The sequence below is a fragment of the Apostichopus japonicus genome, chromosome 3, assembly GCF_037975245.1.
Source record: "Apostichopus japonicus isolate 1M-3 chromosome 3, ASM3797524v1, whole genome shotgun sequence".
NCBI lineage: Eukaryota > Metazoa > Echinodermata > Holothuroidea > Aspidochirotida > Stichopodidae > Apostichopus > Apostichopus japonicus.
This window is the reverse complement of record NC_092563.1, coordinates 13,642,223-13,661,677: the sequence shown is the minus strand read 5'-3', so window position 1 is coordinate 13,661,677 and position 19,455 is coordinate 13,642,223. Positions and strand designations below refer to the sequence as shown.

General features: G+C 37.4%; 1 protein-coding gene across 2 annotated transcripts; it reads left to right on the top strand.

Moving 5' to 3' along the window:
* Nucleotides 1-837: 837 nt before the first annotated feature.
* LOC139963825 (uncharacterized) lies at nucleotides 838-18,204 on the top strand. 2 transcript variants are annotated; one of them, XM_071965018.1, is made up of 15 exons: nucleotides 838-1,083; nucleotides 3,708-3,943; nucleotides 4,307-4,485; nucleotides 5,284-5,375; nucleotides 6,528-6,802; nucleotides 8,065-8,226; nucleotides 9,279-9,319; nucleotides 9,924-10,015; nucleotides 11,099-11,363; nucleotides 11,767-12,041; nucleotides 12,665-13,053; nucleotides 13,237-13,351; nucleotides 14,234-14,408; nucleotides 14,752-14,968; nucleotides 15,020-18,204. In XM_071965018.1, exons 1-14 carry the CDS (start codon nucleotides 943-945, stop codon nucleotides 14,937-14,939), a joined length of 2,625 nt encoding a protein of 874 aa, XP_071821119.1. In that variant the 5' UTR covers nucleotides 838-942; the 3' UTR covers nucleotides 14,940-14,968; nucleotides 15,020-18,204. The 2 variants fall into 2 exon arrangements, with proteins under 2 accessions (XP_071821119.1, XP_071821113.1); XM_071965012.1 differs by having other exon boundaries at nucleotides 14,752-18,204.
* The last annotated feature ends 1,251 nt before the right edge of the window (nucleotides 18,205-19,455 follow it).

The window sequence follows — 19,455 nt, the reverse complement described above, 5'->3', positions numbered from 1 at the left end:
CACTTCTTCCTGTCGTGCATATCTGTGTCGTAGATTGGACAAGGGGGGGGGGGGGGGGTATGGACGGCTGTCTTGGCAATCTTCCATCTGACCATCTTCCATGGCCCTGATGTATTTGTTTGGGCAAGAGGACAACGGGTTTCTTCAAATATCATGTATAGAGAGGGAATCTAGAACTCTAGATCGAATATATAGAACTATTTTTTAATTTTACTTAAGACAGTCATGATATTTCATGTTCAGATCTGGGACAAATTGCGGTCGTATACGATCAACCCTTGAGCTCTTATCCTCCCCGACATGGAATTGATTTTGGTAACATTAAGGGGTATCGACCGTCTACCTAAACACAATATATAAACCACAAAAAAAGAACACGTCGATTAGCAGTGCATGACTAAACACTAAAAAACTAATAATAAACTATGAATGGGATCCTATAGCAGATCCCAATCAAATGATTGCAAAATGGGGAGCAAAGTTCATGAAGTATGCCGAATGCGGTGGGTGGATATACCCAAATTTTATTGACCTAAAAGCCAATAATTACATTTGATAACCTGGGTTATTAACCGCGTAAAAAGAGCCTACAGCTTGAAGTGGCGTGTGATAAAAAACGATATGAAACATCGTCAAGGTTTGACGAGGTCCGGGATTGTTAGAATACTGGAAAGAGCAAACGCTCTTATCATTTTTGTGAAATTAAAAAGTAAACGATATAATAGATTTAAAAAAAATCCTTTAGCAATGCAGCCATCTGTTTGTGTAAATAAAGCAGAGACGCCATCAATTAGCCCTTAATCCTTAGGTCGGTAGTTTTACTATAAATATGATGAAAGCTTCCGATTAATCTTCAAACTTCAACTCGGTGTTCATATCATCAACGTCTAATTATTTTCATCGTTTAAAGAAAGGGGCCAAAATTAACGACAGAGAAACAAGATGTCTGCTCCTTGGGTCATCCTGTTACTTGCGCTTTCAATTTCGATCGGTGAGACAGAGGCATCTCATTTCAGAGGAGGTCTCATTACCTGGCGACCTGTCGACCCTATACCAAGTAGTAATCAAAGCAACATTCCACAGGTACATGAATTTGTTAATTTATTTTAATTACGTCATCTTCTCTCTACATTTTCAGTTTCTCTTCTATACGTTATGTTTTATGCGTTATTATTTGCTGGTTGGATAAATACCTAACTATCGTTTTGTTTAAAATATTTCCACGACTTTTCTTTAGAGTGCACGGGCCCAAGCACTAGAATAAGTGTATTCATGGTGGTAGTAGCGACGGAGGGATTCGCTTGGGGTAGTAGAGAGAAAGAGAGAGGGAGGTGGTAACGTTCCAGTAACTGTTTTTATTTTTCTAGAGCATAGAGATAAATAGTTGGCATGCGCCCGTTCTTTTGATTAGAACTAACAGCGGGAACGTCTGACTTGAGATGAGCAAAGTGATTCGATTACCATTCTTTTTTGCTGCAAGTGTAAATAAGTTTTGTAAGCAAGTTAGAAAGTAATGTGTCTAAGTTATGTTTTTCAAAGCAGAATGTATATGCTCGGTCAATACCTGTTGTGATATACCGTATGGACGGCAAATTGCTTACTTAGTCCAGTGGCGGCAAAAAAAGGGGAATGGTGGCCTCCCCTACCTACATAATGCTTGTCTCCTCCCGGTTTTTCCCCAGCCGGCTGCGATAAAATAAAACTGACCCTACCTTATATTTCCACATCGGGATGCTTTTACCCCTTATCCTGCACAGGGGCTTTGAAAAAACATTCCGATGAAATTGAATTCTAAGTTGCTACAAAAGAACCGTCTGCACTGCACCGGGTTTGGACTACCTTCCAAATAACTAATTAAATTCATCTTTCTGACATGTTCTTTTGCGCCTTAAAGTTGCTACGAAAAAAAACCCCGCAAAACACAATCAATTCCATAGATATTGAATTTTATATCTCTCGCACATTATACTCGTTACGAGAGAACAAAGAAGATCTGAACACACTTGAGTTTCCGGGGACTAGCCTTCTGTACCCTCACTAGCCTCATTCCAGAGAACTGTAGGTTTAATTCATCTCTCTGAAATGTTCTGTTGCGCTCAAAAATCGCGGCAAAACAAACATCATTCAATAACTGTGTACAGATGCAATTATAAAGCAAGTTGCTGCTGTAGGTTGATTTACTTTTAGAAACCATTGTTCAGCTTGTCACTACAGTCGGTCGCAAAAAGCGGAGTCGGTTTTGAATTCGATCAGTATCCCTCTCGACAAATGGTGAATGTAAGACCCTGGTTATATGACGTTCATATTTTGTAACAATTTTGAATGTAATGTCGATATGAAAATTTTCATAAGATAAAATTTGATTAACCGACGATGCGTGGGTTGGGGATGGAACGTGTTCCCCATCCCACTAACCTCCTCGTGATGTGCACATTATACAGGTGCGTTTTTACACTACCACCCCCCCCCCTCCCCAACTGTCGAAAAGGCTCTCATACTGTTGATTGCATTAAAGGTATTGTTCATTTCATAATTTTGTTTTATATAGACTTTTATATAGATAAAAGTGCTTTTTATAAATTAAATATAAACGTAGAAATGACCCAGAACTTTTACAATTTCCAATATTATTTTAAAATTCCAACGCGGATCCACGAGGATGGGGTGGTAGAGTTATTATAGACCTAATTTATGCACCATTGATCTTCTATATTTGTTTGGTCTGGTAGAGGGGACCTTCATACATTCGAGACGGCTTCAACCGCCCCAGGGACACTCCTCCTACTTGTAAAAGTATTTTTCCCGCCACTGAAAGTGATATGAAATATGAAATGAAAGTTCAATTTTCTGCAATGGAATAAACTAAGAGGATACTATCTTTAACAAATTGAAAACAAATTTCCAAAGGAACGTCTTAGTTTTATTATTTGTCTAAATTTACCTTGATTTTCCTCAATTTGAACAACATAACGAATTGACGCATACATGGCAAAAAGGGCAAACTAGTCTTTGTATTCATACTATGTGCAACAAAATAATGCTTTGTTTTGAAATTCACTATGTGGGAAATATTATCCAACTCAACGTAGGTTAATTTACCAATGCTTGACAAAGCAGTGACGTGCGCAAAGGGGCCGGGTTTATATTTGGCTTTGAGACTATGGCTCCGTCAACGTTAGACCACTATCGTGATAATGATCGTGATAATCCCGCGCTCGGGATCTGATTGGTTTGTCGTGTAACGTGGATCAGGCCCCAAGATTGTAACCCCGCGATAGGCTAGTTCGAGGAAGAATCAAATCCCGCCCTCGGTGTTAAATTTGCTATGTAGACGCAGCGGGGTTGATCCGAGATCACTGATGACTTTTAACTTCCGTTGATGTTTGTTATGCGCGTTACTTGACACAATTTACAGTACATGCACGTGACACGGCTTACAGTTTTGCGCCTTTCTTTCTATAAAGCAATGCTCAATTTCCAGTTCGGTGATCACAAGCGAGGGGTCAGATACCAAGCACGTGGTGCAATGTAAACGCGTTGTAAAGGTTCAACATCTATTTACCTTGTTCTGATGCTGAACACACCGAGCGGGGGTGTGGGGGTGATTCCTAACTTACACGCGGCATCTTTGCTAAAACTTAAAGAACCAGGGACCTTTCAAACATGCCTTAAAACATTCCTTTGTACATTATTCAATTTCCCAATAGATTGAAATATCTTACCGAATGTCATGGCGCCGCAGTACAGGAAGTCAACATTATTGTACGGATGAGCACATTGCTGGAGGCAATCTGCTGGATGGAGAAGGATCATTGAATTGCAATTGCTATGGACTGAATCAACAGCTCTCCTATGTTTGCACGGATTTTAGTGAGTCGGAAGACTGGACCAGTGGGGTTAGCTCTGGCTTTTATCAACCAAATATTCCCTATTTCCAAGTTTGGTAAGTTCTCCGCCATCTTGTTCTCTCTCACCAACTCAAGGTGAATATCATGCATAAAATGAATTTACTCTATCACTGCTGTATCGAGAGTATAATGTCTACAAACTGTAGCAGAGGTGATGGGATAAAATGAGGTGAGACGGAAGTTAAGTTAATCTCGAGGATGTAAACTGAAGCCAATCCACCTTCACCCTCATCCCTCACACTTCGCATCCATTCCCCGACTCAACCTCACCACCATTTCACACAAAAAAAAGTAGAGTGCTTCCGTCTCAAAGACCATCATTATAACACTGATACATACAACACACAACAAAAACATCCGTCAAAGCATTTGTGTCGTCTTATCTTGTTCTTTCTCAGGTTTTCTGGATGCTGTTGGATAAGTTTAATGAACAACGCAGGTGGGGATTGGTTTTTAATGGCGGCGATTGACTTGAGTGTTCGTAATGACACCGGTCGTATTAACTCATCACCGACAACTACAACACTGCCTATTCTACGGTATCACCGAGAATGTCACAACACCATTACTATACCTGGTAAGACCTTAAAGGACTCGTCTCTCTCTCTCATATTTCCAACAATTATTTTAAAGGAATATTCCTGAGACAGAAAATGTGATACTGACAAAGGAAAACAAAAGTATTCCAAGTTGCTATTGGGCAATCTCATTTTAATGAGTAACTTGCTGTCGGCACTAGATGTTATGTTTCTGAAGATGTTTCTCCCTCTTATCCCCCATCATTTGATGTCATTATGACACATGTTCTTCAAAATCTTCACTTTCTATATATAATCTACTTAATGTCATCATTGCAGATGTTCTTTGAATTGCTTTTATTACCTTTTATAACATTTTCGTTAATATTATACTTGTAATGTGATACAATTTTTTCTTGGAGGGGGGGGGGGCGACTTTTGTTTAGCTATCGATGTTCTTTGCATTTTCTTAATTGTTAAAATATTATTCCAATAATTCGCACATTATGAAGAAAAACAAGGACAATACAGCTCCATTGCCATGGTGACATCACTAACTCGATTGTTTCCATATATACAGTCATGAATTTCAAAAAGAAAGTCTCAAAGACTCAAATTGCTACGACGATGTGGGTTTGACCTAAACATGCAGACACTTCCAGGCAATCTTTTCAAATGACTAACACGATGTGACTGGTGAATTCCTTTCAATTATCGTTTCGTACCGTATGTGTTTTACGAGCTAACAATTACATCATGACAGTAAAAGCAACCTTTGGTGGCACTAAAGCTGGCGAATTAGCAACGTTACAATAGGAATGATTTCATTTCTAATCTTTTCTTTCTACTTATTCCAGTGGCTGATCCGGATGGTGACGACGTCAGGTGTTTCTGGGCAACTAATTGTGGTACTGGTTGCTTTCACCTACCTGGAGCTGTGCTTGATAATGTAAGGCCTTATCCAAAGAGTAACGTAATAGGTTTATGTAATGAAGCGCCAAAACAAGCTAAAATGATATCAATGATTTCAAAGATCACGATGATTAAATGTATGTTTGCGTATGGGTGTGTGTATGGGTACATTCATGTATATAAGGTCGTATGTGTGTGTATGTTTGTTTACATTTGAAATTGTAATGAGTTGGAAAATCCAGAACAGCGCAAAGACCTCCAGCCTCCACCGGGATTCGAACCCGGGCCTTCCGCTTTATATGTGGACACCCTAATCAACTAGGCCATGGAAGCTGATATACATACATATATAAATATATTTAAATATACCTGTTATTATTATTATTATTATTATTATTATTATTATTATTATTATTATTATTATTATTATTATTATTATTATTATTATTATTATTATTATTATTATTATTATTATTATTATTATTATTATTATTATTATATTAATTGAGACTTATCAAATATATGAAATATCAAATATTGCAGTCATCGGAAAAGTTACAAACCAACATTAAGTGTAGTGTGATTTGTAGTGTGATTTCTTGCAATTATTGTTAATGTTATTACTAAATACCGTTACTATGTTTGATAAACTGAAACATTGTGTTGTACAAGTTATTGGAAAATTTCATCCAAGCATACTTTAATATTGATGGTGTGTTAAATTTAAGGAACAGAACGACCGTAGTCTTTCAAATCCTTTTATCATATTTGTATACGTTTTCATTATGTTTAGAACCATTTTTGGCATGTTTTTATTTTAAGTGTAAAGGGAACCATCCTATTCAGAATCATAGTAGTATGACCAGAAATTCTACAAGTCTTGTTTATCAATGGACAAGCTGCATCAACAGAGATGGAAGTCCTTCACTCTTTTGAACTATTCTTTAAATTCTTCAAGATTCTGTTAACTCATTACACATTATCTGTTATATACTTCTGGTCGTCTTCAAAGCTCTAAATGATTTACATATTTAGCATACTTATGATGTAAGTCGGATACTGACCGAATTACTAAGGTACGGTTCCTCGTGTAGTGCTCTGATCGGGAAAAGAACTGCTTTTGGATGTGGGTGCATGCCCTGTAGAATTGTTGGGACACTCATTTTCTTTCCTGTAACTTTCGTTCAAGGAAACATGTGTTATCACATGGGATACGACTTTGACATCGGTTGGGCTTTACGGCGTTTCTATAGAAATCATGGATTTTGCGACACCAACTTCAACACAACCTCTCAGTTATATACCTCTGCAATTCCTTGTGGATGTGTTCAGCAGTTCAGTCTCTTGCTTGGATCAACCTGTCTTTATTCCTCCAACACGGGTCCCGGCTTCTTGTGTAGGTATTCCAGAGAACGGCACCTACCATGAACCGATCATCGCTAGGACCAGTTCCGCGAATGTCAGGTAAACAAATAAAGACAAGTAGATAATGAAAGATACTTACTTCATGTCAGTCTGTCCGATCAAAATTAATTCCACTAAAATCAAGTCAGTCGACTTCATTTTATTTGCGATAATGCATGCTACTGAAAGGCAAAAGGGAACAAGGGGATAGAAGTTGCAACTTTTGACAAAATATAAAAAAAAAAACTTATACCACAACCGAAAAAGTTGTTTTCCCCCTAAAAGTAGAACAATACTTCTTATCATCAAGTTTCATGCAAGACAAACAGAAAAAAAAAACACAACTTGATTGATAGAGGTACGTAGTCTCTAAATTATTCCGACATGTTGAGAAGCGTTTCCCTAGATAGTTGAATTATGTCTCAGTGAGATGTTCTCCCTTGAGATTAGCATTGTATTGTATTGTTGAAGTTTCTAAATTATAACTGGTTTAGGTGATCATTGTTTGTTTCTGTTTAATACTTGTCGATTCCCATAGTTTCAGACAAAGTTTTGTCGACAGCGCCAGAACCTTTTTTCCTTTCTTTCCTCTACTTATGATGTAAATACTGACAAGTTTTGCTAGACATTCATTCTCATTCGTGTGCAGAGATAAAAGTGTTCTCGGTCAGTCGGTCGTGGATACATGTCCTGTTGATTTGTTATAAACCAATCTTTCAAGTTCTTCATGTATATTAGATTCTCCTGCAAGCAGGAACTCGCGAAGAAGCCTAATTGGCTTATCAAAGCCGCAAGCTGACCGAAGTCAGTCTCTCACATTCATATTTAACGTCCATGATTATGAATTGTTAATTGTCAACAACTCTGTAACTGGACGACATACATTAATCTGGGAGTGACTCGAACCGGGGACCTTATGATTGAAAGGCACCAGTGTTAACCACTGAGCTAACACTTCATATCCCTTATTTAGTGTCGGTCACTGTTTCTAGACTTGTCATAAAGTCATAAAATATGTGTATAATATATGACGCATACACACTTTATCTGGTATTACATATGCTAAAGGTTTATACCAAAATAATGGTAATGCAAAGACATGTCTATAATGTTGCTGATTTGTTTTGTTTTTTTGTGGGGGGGGGGGGGAGGGGGTTTGTTTTTGTTTGTTATTTGAATCTATCCTCGTTCCAACCAACTTTCCACGCCGTTTATGTTCACTTTCATCAGTAAAACTCATGGAGAGAACATTATTTGGTAAGTACTTGTAGTGTTGACTTTAAGTGTCCCTTATGTACTTTATCTTCCTACTTTTCATTCAGCATTACTGAAATAACAACAATATCACCGTCTGGAATGATCAAATCTGAACTCTTACCTTACCCTGACGGCCTGCCTACGGATTACTATATAAATACTACTTGGAACCCAATCACAGTTGGAGAAGAAGAAATCATGTGCTTTAATGCGGAGACAAACCTTGGGTGGGTATATAACTTAAATGTTATCAATTTAAAAAAATTCTAAGATAATATTTTAGCTCACCAAAATTTCTCTCGGTAGACAAATATATTCAGGAAAAATCCCCGAACAATTCTGGCTTATAAGCTTTACAGAAATTGTCTGGTAGGCCTTAGACGTTACCTTTAAAAACGATAAATACTTTTCTAGACAGGTTTTCAAAATATGAGAACGCTAATGTTGCGTTTGACAGAGAAACAATTTTTTAATCGTTTAGGATGGATATTTCAAATATACTTTGAACAGTAATGAACGTGACGTCATCTTCCCAAATGCAGATTGCGACATAACCCACGCTCCGTAGAGTTCCTATAGTAACCACAACAAAAACCACGTATGAATACAGATTAATTTCTTCCTTAGTTTTCGGTGATTTTTTTATAAGTTATGTATGTTTTAAATTCGGTACATACATAAGTTACATTGACACAGTTAGCAGTGCATATATTGCCTACATTATGCTTTTCCATCTACAATATAGAAAGTGCTGATCTGAGTTGTTGGGTAATTTAAACGATAATCCAGCAATCTGACTTTTCTGTCTACCAGCTGGAGTTATATTAAATTAATAAAACACAAAACAACAACAAAACAACACAGTCGTAATTGCAAAAACAGCGGCCTAAATTTTATTTCTTTTTGAAGCTATATGAATGGGGTAGTATCCTTTTGGAATACTTTAAACAACATTCATCATGTAAAGCATTTGTTTTAATGAAGCACCCACACTTCCCACACTTTAATCTGAACCAACAAGAGGTATTAAAATTTCTTATAAATCACTCAGTAGGCTTTTTTTCTGTATGGGTAAATAATCCCTTCAACGATAGTTGTTTGGATGGACGTTGTTTTATTTCAGTTGCGGGTTAAGGAAAAGGTTAGTTCAGCATTAGAAATGCTTGGTGAGATAAAGTATCTACAAATCTATCAAGTTATATCATATATCTGATCTGATCTTGCTGCTGTATACCAGAATGGGTTTTCACGTCTATATTTTACGCCTTTTTGCTTCCAGATCCGTCGGTGCACAGACATGTATAACTCTCATTACTGGTAGTAAGTATCTCAATATGTTTATGTAATTAAAACGATATGGTACCAGTAAGTCTTTAAAGCTTTACATGACCATTTTGTTTTATTTCATTAAAAAAGTCTCTGGGGTTGATTTTCGTATTTTTATCATATTTTACCCCCTAATTATGCTTGTGTTCGAAAAGTTGATAATAGGTAGTCATTAGTGTCCGTACAAATATGTTATCGTGGGAATGACTGCAGAGTTGTGTGGATCACAGTGGCGTTCCTAGGGTTTCAAGGGTCCCGGGTCAAGACCGAATTTTATTTGAACTACCTTTGACCTTTCTTTGTGGACATTGGGGACCCCTGCAGTTCAATGGACCACCTATTGCTATGCCTCTGAGGAAGCATATTTTTCCTTTTTGTAATCGCAAAAAATGGATTGAAGTAATTGATAGTTAACGTGAGATCATAATTTGGATGTGCGTAGGTTTTGAGCAAGGGCAGGGAAACAATTCACCTACTCACTGTACGGTAAGTAGAGGGCGTGATTCGAAGCAGGTGGAAGGATAAGTGAAAGCATACAGCGTATTCCGAATTTCTGAAGTTTAACTATGTTTCTCGTTGTTTTCTCCATTCCCTGCAGACCCCCCTCCAGAGATAATTACTGTTCGACCAGGCAACGGGGAGCCTACGCCACTAGAAGACTTACAAGTACTCGTACGATATGACCAGGCGGTAAGCTGAAAGACGTCGTCATGGAATTCCTATAATCCTTCTTCTTTTTCTCGGTCATAAAGTTAGGAAGATGGGTACAAGGACTTTCCAACACCTCCTCTACCCCTTCTTCTACGCACACATAGCAAAGTTATGTGGCCTGCTACCTGGCCTGGTATTTGGCCTGGTATATGGTCTGGTATATGGCCTTGCTATATGGCCTTTCTATGTGGCCTGCTATATGGCCTTGCTATATGGCCTGCTACATGTTCTGCTACTGTATATGGCCTTGCTATAGTTCAGCTGGTCGTTTGGATCAGTAACAAAAAATTTCCAAACAGTGAAATGGTCAATTTTCACTTTTAGATACCTACCTCATAATCCTTAAGAGATTTACAACGCCTATAATGACTGGAACATTTACGGCACGAAATAAGCTGCAAACAGTACAAAATGTTTACTAAATTCCCTACTTTAATCGCCTATTAGATACATCGATACAGTACAAACCTTTATCTCAGAACATCTAGATTATAAATATGATGAATTTCTCTACATTTGATTCCCAATGTCAACAACTAGGCCAGTTTAGATAAGCATTTTTTGGGGAGAATACGATTCTTCGGGAATGTGTCCAAAATAACACGGCCGATTGTTAATCTGAGAATTGACAAGCATTACAACCATGATCATTTTGCAAGCATTATCAAATGTTGAGGTTTTCAAATATTCAAACATATTTCATAATAAACCTTTACAGCTCTTTTGACCCTTGCGTGACTAACATAATTCATCAAACTTTATGCATAGCCTAAAAACATTGTATTTCATTAAATATACTTCTTAATTCAGCTTGGGTCTGAAATCATCTTTTAATTTACAAATGATATAAAAGGAATGCAAAATTTTGATATGCGAATTGATAAACTAGGAATAACGTTGTTTGTGTATAGTTTGAGTCGGAATGTCCCATACTTAACATCGTGACCATTTACTGAATATTAAACCATTGACTGAGTGATATTTAATATATTCATAGTAACATAATTATTAAAATACATGTAAAATATGATTAACTTCCCCCCTCTATTTCTTTTACATCAGGTTGTTCGACCATCCAGATCTACTATGATATCTCTTCACACCCAAACAGGAAGTAACGTCTATCAGGTTGATTCTCAAAATTATCAACAAGTCTCTTTTCCTGGTGACAACACCCTTCAGTTTGTCGTTCCTGCTCAGTATCTGAGTGAGATGACGTCATACTACATCTTAATGGAGTCGGGAGCTGCCAGAACCACGACTTACTGCGGAATAGAGTCTGCAGCCATCGTTGACCCAAATCAATTGACGTTTTTCGTCACTCAGGGTAATTTTAAACTTTACTTTGTTTTTTTTATACTATTGTGCAAATGGTAAAATGCCACCACCACCAACTGACAAGGATAAAGACACTTAATTGGGAGGTGGGGGGCGGTCAGATGCTAGAACACATGACTTGTAGGTTGGAGGTTACTTGTGCTCTTTCGCTCCCTGTTCTAGTGAAAACCTTTTTGTTTCTTCAAATGTATTTAGAAAGTTATCCTTTCTTCATGGACTTATGAATTATACAAAACTATAGTCTATCTCAGATGCATTCAGCGCATTGAGAACCCGCACATTGGCAAAATGAATTTCCATGATCAATACAAACAGATATAAGATGTCGGATATCAATCGTTATCGATCGGATATTTATTCAATACCGTGCTCTGTCTTATGTCATTTTGCAGTTCCAACTACAACTGCCAGTCCAAACGTTACTAATAAAACCGCTACCGTGACAACTACGCCGAATGACGATGATGATTTTGGTGACGAAATTGTCCTCCGCTGTGGCCCAACATCTTTCCAGATTGACATCCCACGAAAGCTGGTTGAAGATTCGTTTGAGACTACCGGGCTTTATCTCCTGGGAGGTGATGGCAATCCAGGCTGCATGAGCTTTGACAATCATCAGTACATCAGTCTTAACAGCTCACTAACCGGCTGTGGTAACCAATACACGGTATGAAATAATATCTATCTTTTAGAATATTGTCGATTGAGGTGGCTAATGTATTCCTGTATATTTGCATTAAAAAGTAAGGATAAAAGAGTAATTATCAACACAAACATTGCCAGTTATCTCCGGTACACTAAAAATGTAATTCACTATCACCCCCTCCCTCAACCCCTCCCCATCCCCTTGCACAAAACACGCTCACCTCAATTCACGGGAGCATGCAATGAGTACACACATTCTAACCTTTACAGGTACAGGCAATGTATATTAAACTACACACTTCGAGTTGGAATTAATAAATACAATTCAAATTTTGAGTAACTTGTTTTTTACCTGTCTGCCTGATTTGCATATACTTTACTGCTCATCTCATTTTCCAAGAACAAATAAAATAAAATAAGAAACGACGACAAACAGACGAGATAATATCATAATGTAGAGAACGGTTGAGAAGATACACATGACTTGTACTCATGTTGTCTTTATAATATCACGTTTTATTAATTAACAACAACATCGGCACTGAAGTGAATAGCATTTTCCAACATCAAATGTCATGCTTTCTTTTCTTTCTCTTCTCTTCTTCTTTCTTTTAAATTTTCTTTTTCGTTTCTTTCGCTTCAAAGGACAACTCAACACACAGTTTTTACTCTAATACTGTCGTAAATAATGACAACAATACTAACATGATCGTGGAATACCTAAGCTTGCAGATTCCGTTTACCTGTGAGTACGACCGATCCAAGAAACTCCTTTCACACTTTGTGACTATCAGCGAGTACATCATGAAACGTGAGAAAGGAAGCTTTGTCTACGATTTCGCTATGTATACGGATATCTCGTACACGGTTAGATACAACACGTATCCCGTAGAGGCACATCTTGGTACAAACTTATTCTTTCGAGCGGAGCTACTTCGAGCCGCTGATAATTTAGAAATCCACCTGCGTAGCTGTCGTGCGACGCCCTCTCCTAACTACGAAGATGATCTCGTTTACGAATTTATTAGAGACGGGTAAGTAAGCTCATAATTAGTCATATCAGGAGCTACACTTGATACTGAGGAATTAAAATGTTTGTGAATACCAATAAGACAGATGAAAGCTGAACAAGTAGAAAATACCAATTTATCATGAAAGTTATCGTTTAGTTGCCAAAGCGAAGAGTCAATAAGTTGATTTTAATTCTCTTTTCACAGATGCGGTGCTAATAACGCCGCGGTGAGAGTGCTAACACCACAAACTCCAAAACAGGCGGATTTTGAAATCTCAAGCTTTAGATTTAGACGAGACATTGGAAATGAATATTCACAGGTGAGATTTGTTGTCTGAATAAAACAAGAATTTGTACGAAAACTTTATCGTAACGGTTGCCTCGACGGGATTGACATGCTTACAATGAGAAACAAGCTTGAAAAGGCATTAAAACTTGAACATTGTCTTGTGTTGATATTTTTGCCATTGTTTAATTCGGTAGTATAACATGCAGCATGAGCTAAAGTTGTGCATGCATCCTACCTTTGTTTATCTTTTCAAAATTTTCATTGTGCCAATAACCATTGTTACGTCACTGGATTTTAGTATCAGCTTTGGTAAGAATCTGCTGCCTTATCAACGACTTAGCAACACTAAATTCTATCCCAGAAGCTAATCAAATAAATAACTGACAGAAATACTAAAATTTGGTCAGTAGTGGCCATACGTCTTATTTTGGATAAAAGGTAATATGAGAATATATAATATCAGATATGTTTTAAAAAAATCGAAAGAAATTCGTACAAACAAGTAGAGCACATTAAGCAGTTCGTTTTACTTTACTCTATCACATTAACTTATGTCTCCTTTACTTTCTTGTTTCACTTTCATACGTACTACTTTATAGTAACTATAGTTGTAAGGCTTTAAAATTCAGGTCAACTGAATAAGCTTTAAACTAAAGCGAGCATCATGACAAGTCTCTCCTGCGGTAGAAAATTAGTTGATGGAAATATCACATCGTCATACAATCATTTTGCTGATATATTGATCACTCATTGTACTGTATTACACATACCAATGTTATGACGTTTTAGACGGAGAGTATGGCGGAGGGGGAGAGAAGTCGTGGTTTATTATTATTAGGAAAATACTACTTTCCATCAAACACTATATTGCTTGTGTAATTGTACTTTGGAAATATATATTTTTTGCCATAAGGTTTGGGTTCACTGCGAGGTTATTGTCTGTGACGTAAATGATACATATTCAGAGTGCCGTCGAGGCTGCGAAGAGAGCCGTTATCGTCGATCGATTCATCAATATGATCAGAAAGTTGAACGACTTGTAAGAGGGCCGATTTTACTCGAAGGAATTGACGACAGATCCGAGACTCGTAAGTTATTATCAAATTTAAGTATGCTAATTGAGCAATGTGAACGTAATAAAGAAATCAATGTGTAGCAATGTGTACGACTTGGCTTGCCTATAAAAAGTGGTAATTATGTGTAAAATGTCAGATTCATAAGCACCAGGGCTGTACTCTGCACAATCATAACACTTTGGTAATACGCCCTCATTGACAGTTATACAAAAGCCAGTTTATATGCATTCACACTCCAGAAGTATCACTGTTTTTTAGACCGCTCTACTTGCTTGCATATACGCATAATGAACTTTTCCGATTTTGCTTAATGATGCATTTCAGATTGAAGAGTTTTTTCATTTCTGTATTACAGTAAAGGCGAGCGGAGCTGATGGAACACCTCACAATTTTTCAGCGGTTTTCACTACTTCCCTCTCCATCGTGGTCGTTGCAATGGTTATCAGTTTGATGATGATTAGCGTGGCATATTATCGTGTCATGCGCAGATTGAATCATCATAGATACGAGGCGCTGCCAAACAATGCAGGCTTAAACCAGTGATGAAAATACTAACGGCTCGGTAGTTTAGTATACGTAAAGCTTTTAAGAAAGTATGAACAATTCAGTTAGACAATAGCCTTTTGCTGTCAACAATGTCAACATTTGCATTTCTGGTTGTGTGGGTGTACACAGAGATGTCATCGCCTTACATTTCCAAGAGACATTTTCGTCTCTGGAATTAGTGGAACCAGTATAATAGCGCATTCTTACACAACGGCTGCAGTAGTTTATTTTAGTTTTGCCTTGGTCTGTAACGTCGGCATCATGCTGCATTAGTATCATGTTTGTTCACTGACAGGAAATACTTCCAGTCCCATTTTTAAGTGACATAAAGTAAGAAACAAATGAAGCATAAACTCTCTGAGGCTTAATTAAATATCAATATCCTCTTCCGTCAAAGTATCCATATTGTGTTTAGTTTATTTTAGTTTTGGTTTGGTCTGTAACACTTAAATCATCGGCATCATGCTTTATTTGTATCCTGTTTGTTAACTGACAGGTGATATTTTCTGACTCATTTTATATGTATATAAAGCAAGAAACGCATGAAACATGAACTCTTCATAAGGTAATTGTCTAATATGCGATTTGCCCTCAATCTATCCATACTGTACATTTTCGATAGGGTACTAAACACCAATAAATCTTAAAGCAGAGGCCTTTTGAATAAAACAACAGACTTTTTGTTCTTTCTTTGCCCCATCTTCAAATCGCTTATTTACTTTACGTATTCTACATCATGTGGAATTTATCAATATTGCTCCCCTTTCCCAACCCTCTTCCATATGTAAGAAAATATAGCCCCATTGCAACATTTAAAGCGTGTTAAGCTTTATAATATTCAGATAATAGAACAGACATTTGAGAACGGTCTTATTATTCAAAGAAGATTATTAAAAGAAATAACTAGCTAATCCTTCATCTCTCGGCCCATTCACGTGGCTTTTTTAGATGCTACTAACATATTATTTAACACATTGTCATTTCGGAGAGATAAGCGTTCTGCAGAAAAAGAACGCCACTATGACGGACATTTACGGAAAATTTGAGAACAACTACTTATAGGTTTGGATGATAATGTTGTTTCGATTTACCTTCCGCCTCATACAAAGCTTAATCTGCATGGACCCTGGCTACTATTCGAACATCTACTACCATGGTATCATATTGCAAACGGTGGTCACTCCTATCATATCATACGCGCTTGTTTACGTGCAAAATCGGCAAGGAGCCCTGTGTAGCTAAGGAACAACGAATCCTGTTGTCTCCTTGTCGTCTTTATGTACATGTGTGTACAGTTCTGATAAGTCGAGTGTATTCCAGCTGCAGTTCGAATGTTTGAAAAATACTCAAAATCGCAATTTTGGAATTGATAATTACAGTTAACATTGGAAAAATTTTACCACTTAGCTAGCAGTAGCACAGCTCGCGTAACTTCACAAGGAATTTGACACCTATGACATTCAAGGAGTGCTATAAGAGTTGGGTGCTACAGGGAGCAAATACCATGACCCTCCGTGGTTGGTAGGTTTCTTTCCATGCGCGTCCCCCATTGACGTAGGCGGTCCAGGTTAATGTATACGCCGATGCCGTGAAATAACATTTGCCTCGTCTACAATGAGCCAGACTGAATAAAACTTGCCAATATTAACCTTCTTAACAAAATGTGTTCTTGAGATCTTCAGATGTCAAACGCTGTCAACCTTACATAAGCTTTGACCTCCAAAAATATACATTACATCACATCACACCACTAATCTATGATGTCATATAGGTCTGAAAAGTTTGTCCATGTTAACAATCTTTATTTACAGGATTTAAAGTTCGACTGTCGTCATTTGTGACCTCTGTCCTAATTGACCTGTAAAGTCCACCAAAACAAGGAGGAACGTATGCTAAATATAAGCATGTCTTTGGCGAGGTATGATATTTGCCAATATTCCACTTGTAATACTGTGTTTAAAAAGTAGCTGATGACCTCAAGTGGCATTTAGCCTCCACACAAAAAGATGTCGCACGTCGCAAGACAAATATTTATAGATCACAATTTGACCGTTGGCTCCCACCAAACGCAAAGGATAAGACACTAGCCACCTTTGACGCGACATTTGTGAATATTCATTTTCCTGTGATACTGTGTTTGTCCGCTACATGGCGTACACTTCTACTTAACTGCATATAGTGTTCAAATTTCAAGTATTACTGGCTCGAAACAACAGGAACGTAAAATCTTGCGAATGGTAACAGCTCTATTTCAGGCATCAATCTCCCATATAATTTAACTCTAATGGTTCACATTGTGTCTTCTCTCAATAAATCAAACGAAAAAATAAATACCTTTCTCAAACGAACTGGTACCTTTTGACAGTCAATCTCTGCATATCTTTCAAAAACGGAATCTGTGAGATAAAATACACGTAAACAGATTTTGTTTCATTTAACACAAAATTCCGGAATTAACATGACACAAATGAAGCAGCAAATATAGAAATGAATTCTGCGTACTCTTGATGTCTCTCAGATGTCTCTAAGCGCAACCTAATCATGGTAATGAACTGCAGTGTATTAAGTATCAATATATAACATGAATTTAACAATACACGGAGCTATTAATAGGATCAACTACCACATGTTTATCAGGTACAGCAGTCGAAACAGACCATATACTTCACGGGGGAGTAGAGTTATCCAATCTTTCCACTTTGCTTTCAGAGTTTAATCATCATTGTACACAGAAACAGGTATATCCTTGTAGCGAATAAATGGTCGCAATCTTTACGAAAAGCAACTCGCTTCTTCAATTTGGTCACGTTATGTAGTCACTGTGATGTAATGTCCATTTGCAGTGCATTTCCGTGATAGCTCAGTTGATTTCGTGTTTGTGTATCTGAAATACGTATGGCTGGCCATTAGGGTTTCTCTTCTTGTTTCCTGAATTCAGCATATACTTAAATATTCAAGAAATTAGTGAACTAATTAACGATAAGATTAATCTAATATAAGATAATGATACCATATCAGATTGTTGTTGATTTATATACGTGAATGCTAATACATTCGGAATGTTTGTCAGCAGTCAAAATTGAAGTTAGCAAAATTTCATGTTCAAAAACAAGATATTTTCAGCTGAAATGCCATGATGACAATATTCACTTTATTGTTGCCAGATGCAATCGCACGATATCACCAAATTAAGAAAAAAATCTTCGCCATTCAAACTGTGGTTTTGACCAAAGGAAGTACCCGGAATATACCTTTAAAGGTATCTCAAGGTGTATCAAGCTGTCTCTTGTTCAAAACAATGATTTTCAATAGGGTCACTGGAAGAAGAAAGTGTATTGCTCAATGAACTGTATCGTTATGCTTAGCTAACTGCCTTTCACTATATAAAAAAAAAGTGTCGTATTAAAACCAGACAATATCGGTGAACACTTGTCTATAGGGACTAGGTTAGTTCGTAAACATGTTATTTCACATAAAGTTATATCTGTCAGAGATTGTCTATGTTATGGGTGTTACACAACCCGTATTAGGCATCGGCCCGACGTAGGAAAAATGATCTAAAAATGAACTTTTCGTTCCGCACGATTTGTGCGGCTTGAATTACCAAGCAAGGTAAAAAGTACCATATGCTGTTGTTATTGGAGGCATTCACATAAGACTCAAACACAATGGCCAAAGTAGGGTTTGCAACAATTGCTTGGGAGAGGGGATCATCTAATGAGAAACTGCCCAAACTATAGATGTAAACAATGTGATGAGCTGGGACACCTCGAATCAAGATGCCCAACAATAGAGTGCTTTAACTGTCATTGCTTTGGCCACAAAAGCTTCAACTGCACTGAATACGAAGAAGATTACGAGCAAGAGACGGAGACCATGCAGGATCAGCAAGACAATGAGACATAAAGAGAATCCGATCAAGGGAACAATAATGAAGTTCAAAACAACCTGACCTTAAAGGAGACACCAGAAAAGACAGTCAAGTGACAGATCAGGCCACTAGATCGAACTTAGACACAGGAGAAAGTAAAACTTCGATCGTCATGGATACAGAAAGCGAAGATTTACCAAAGCAAAGATATAGAGAAAATAGTAATAACAAACAAACCAAACCAGAAGATAAATAAGAAAAAACGCAGAAGGAAGACCTAGCTTATAACATTAAATTCCCAACCTGCGAGAACTCAATCCTCGGCTACAGAAAACACAAGAATGAAGAGAGCAGCTTCAACCGAAGTTTACACTGTACCGAAGAAGTTAACCAGTCAACAAAAGAAACCACACAACCAGCGATCGAGAAAACCTACATTTCCGCCGTAAGGAAAAAGGACAGACAGGAACTGCTAATAAAGGAGGCAAAATAACTGACTGAAATTACAATTGGACACAATTCATTACAGTGAAAATGGCAATCAAAATTTACTGTAGACTTGCCATCCACGGAAGGCATGAGCGAACATGATGTATCTTGTAAGAACTATGACATCAATTATCAATTAACTCACCATCACAT

Coding starts and splice junctions, on each gene's coding strand:
- LOC139963825 (XM_071965018.1), top strand. CDS start 943: ATGTCTGCTCCTTGGGTCATCCTGTTACTTGCGCTTTCAATTTCGATC. Junction 13,352..14,233: donor TTGGAAATGAATATTCACAG/GTGAGATTTGTT, acceptor TTTTGCCATAAG/GTTTGGGTTCACTGCGAGGT. Junction 14,409..14,751: donor TGACGACAGATCCGAGACTC/GTAAGTTATTAT, acceptor TCTGTATTACAG/TAAAGGCGAGCGGAGCTGAT.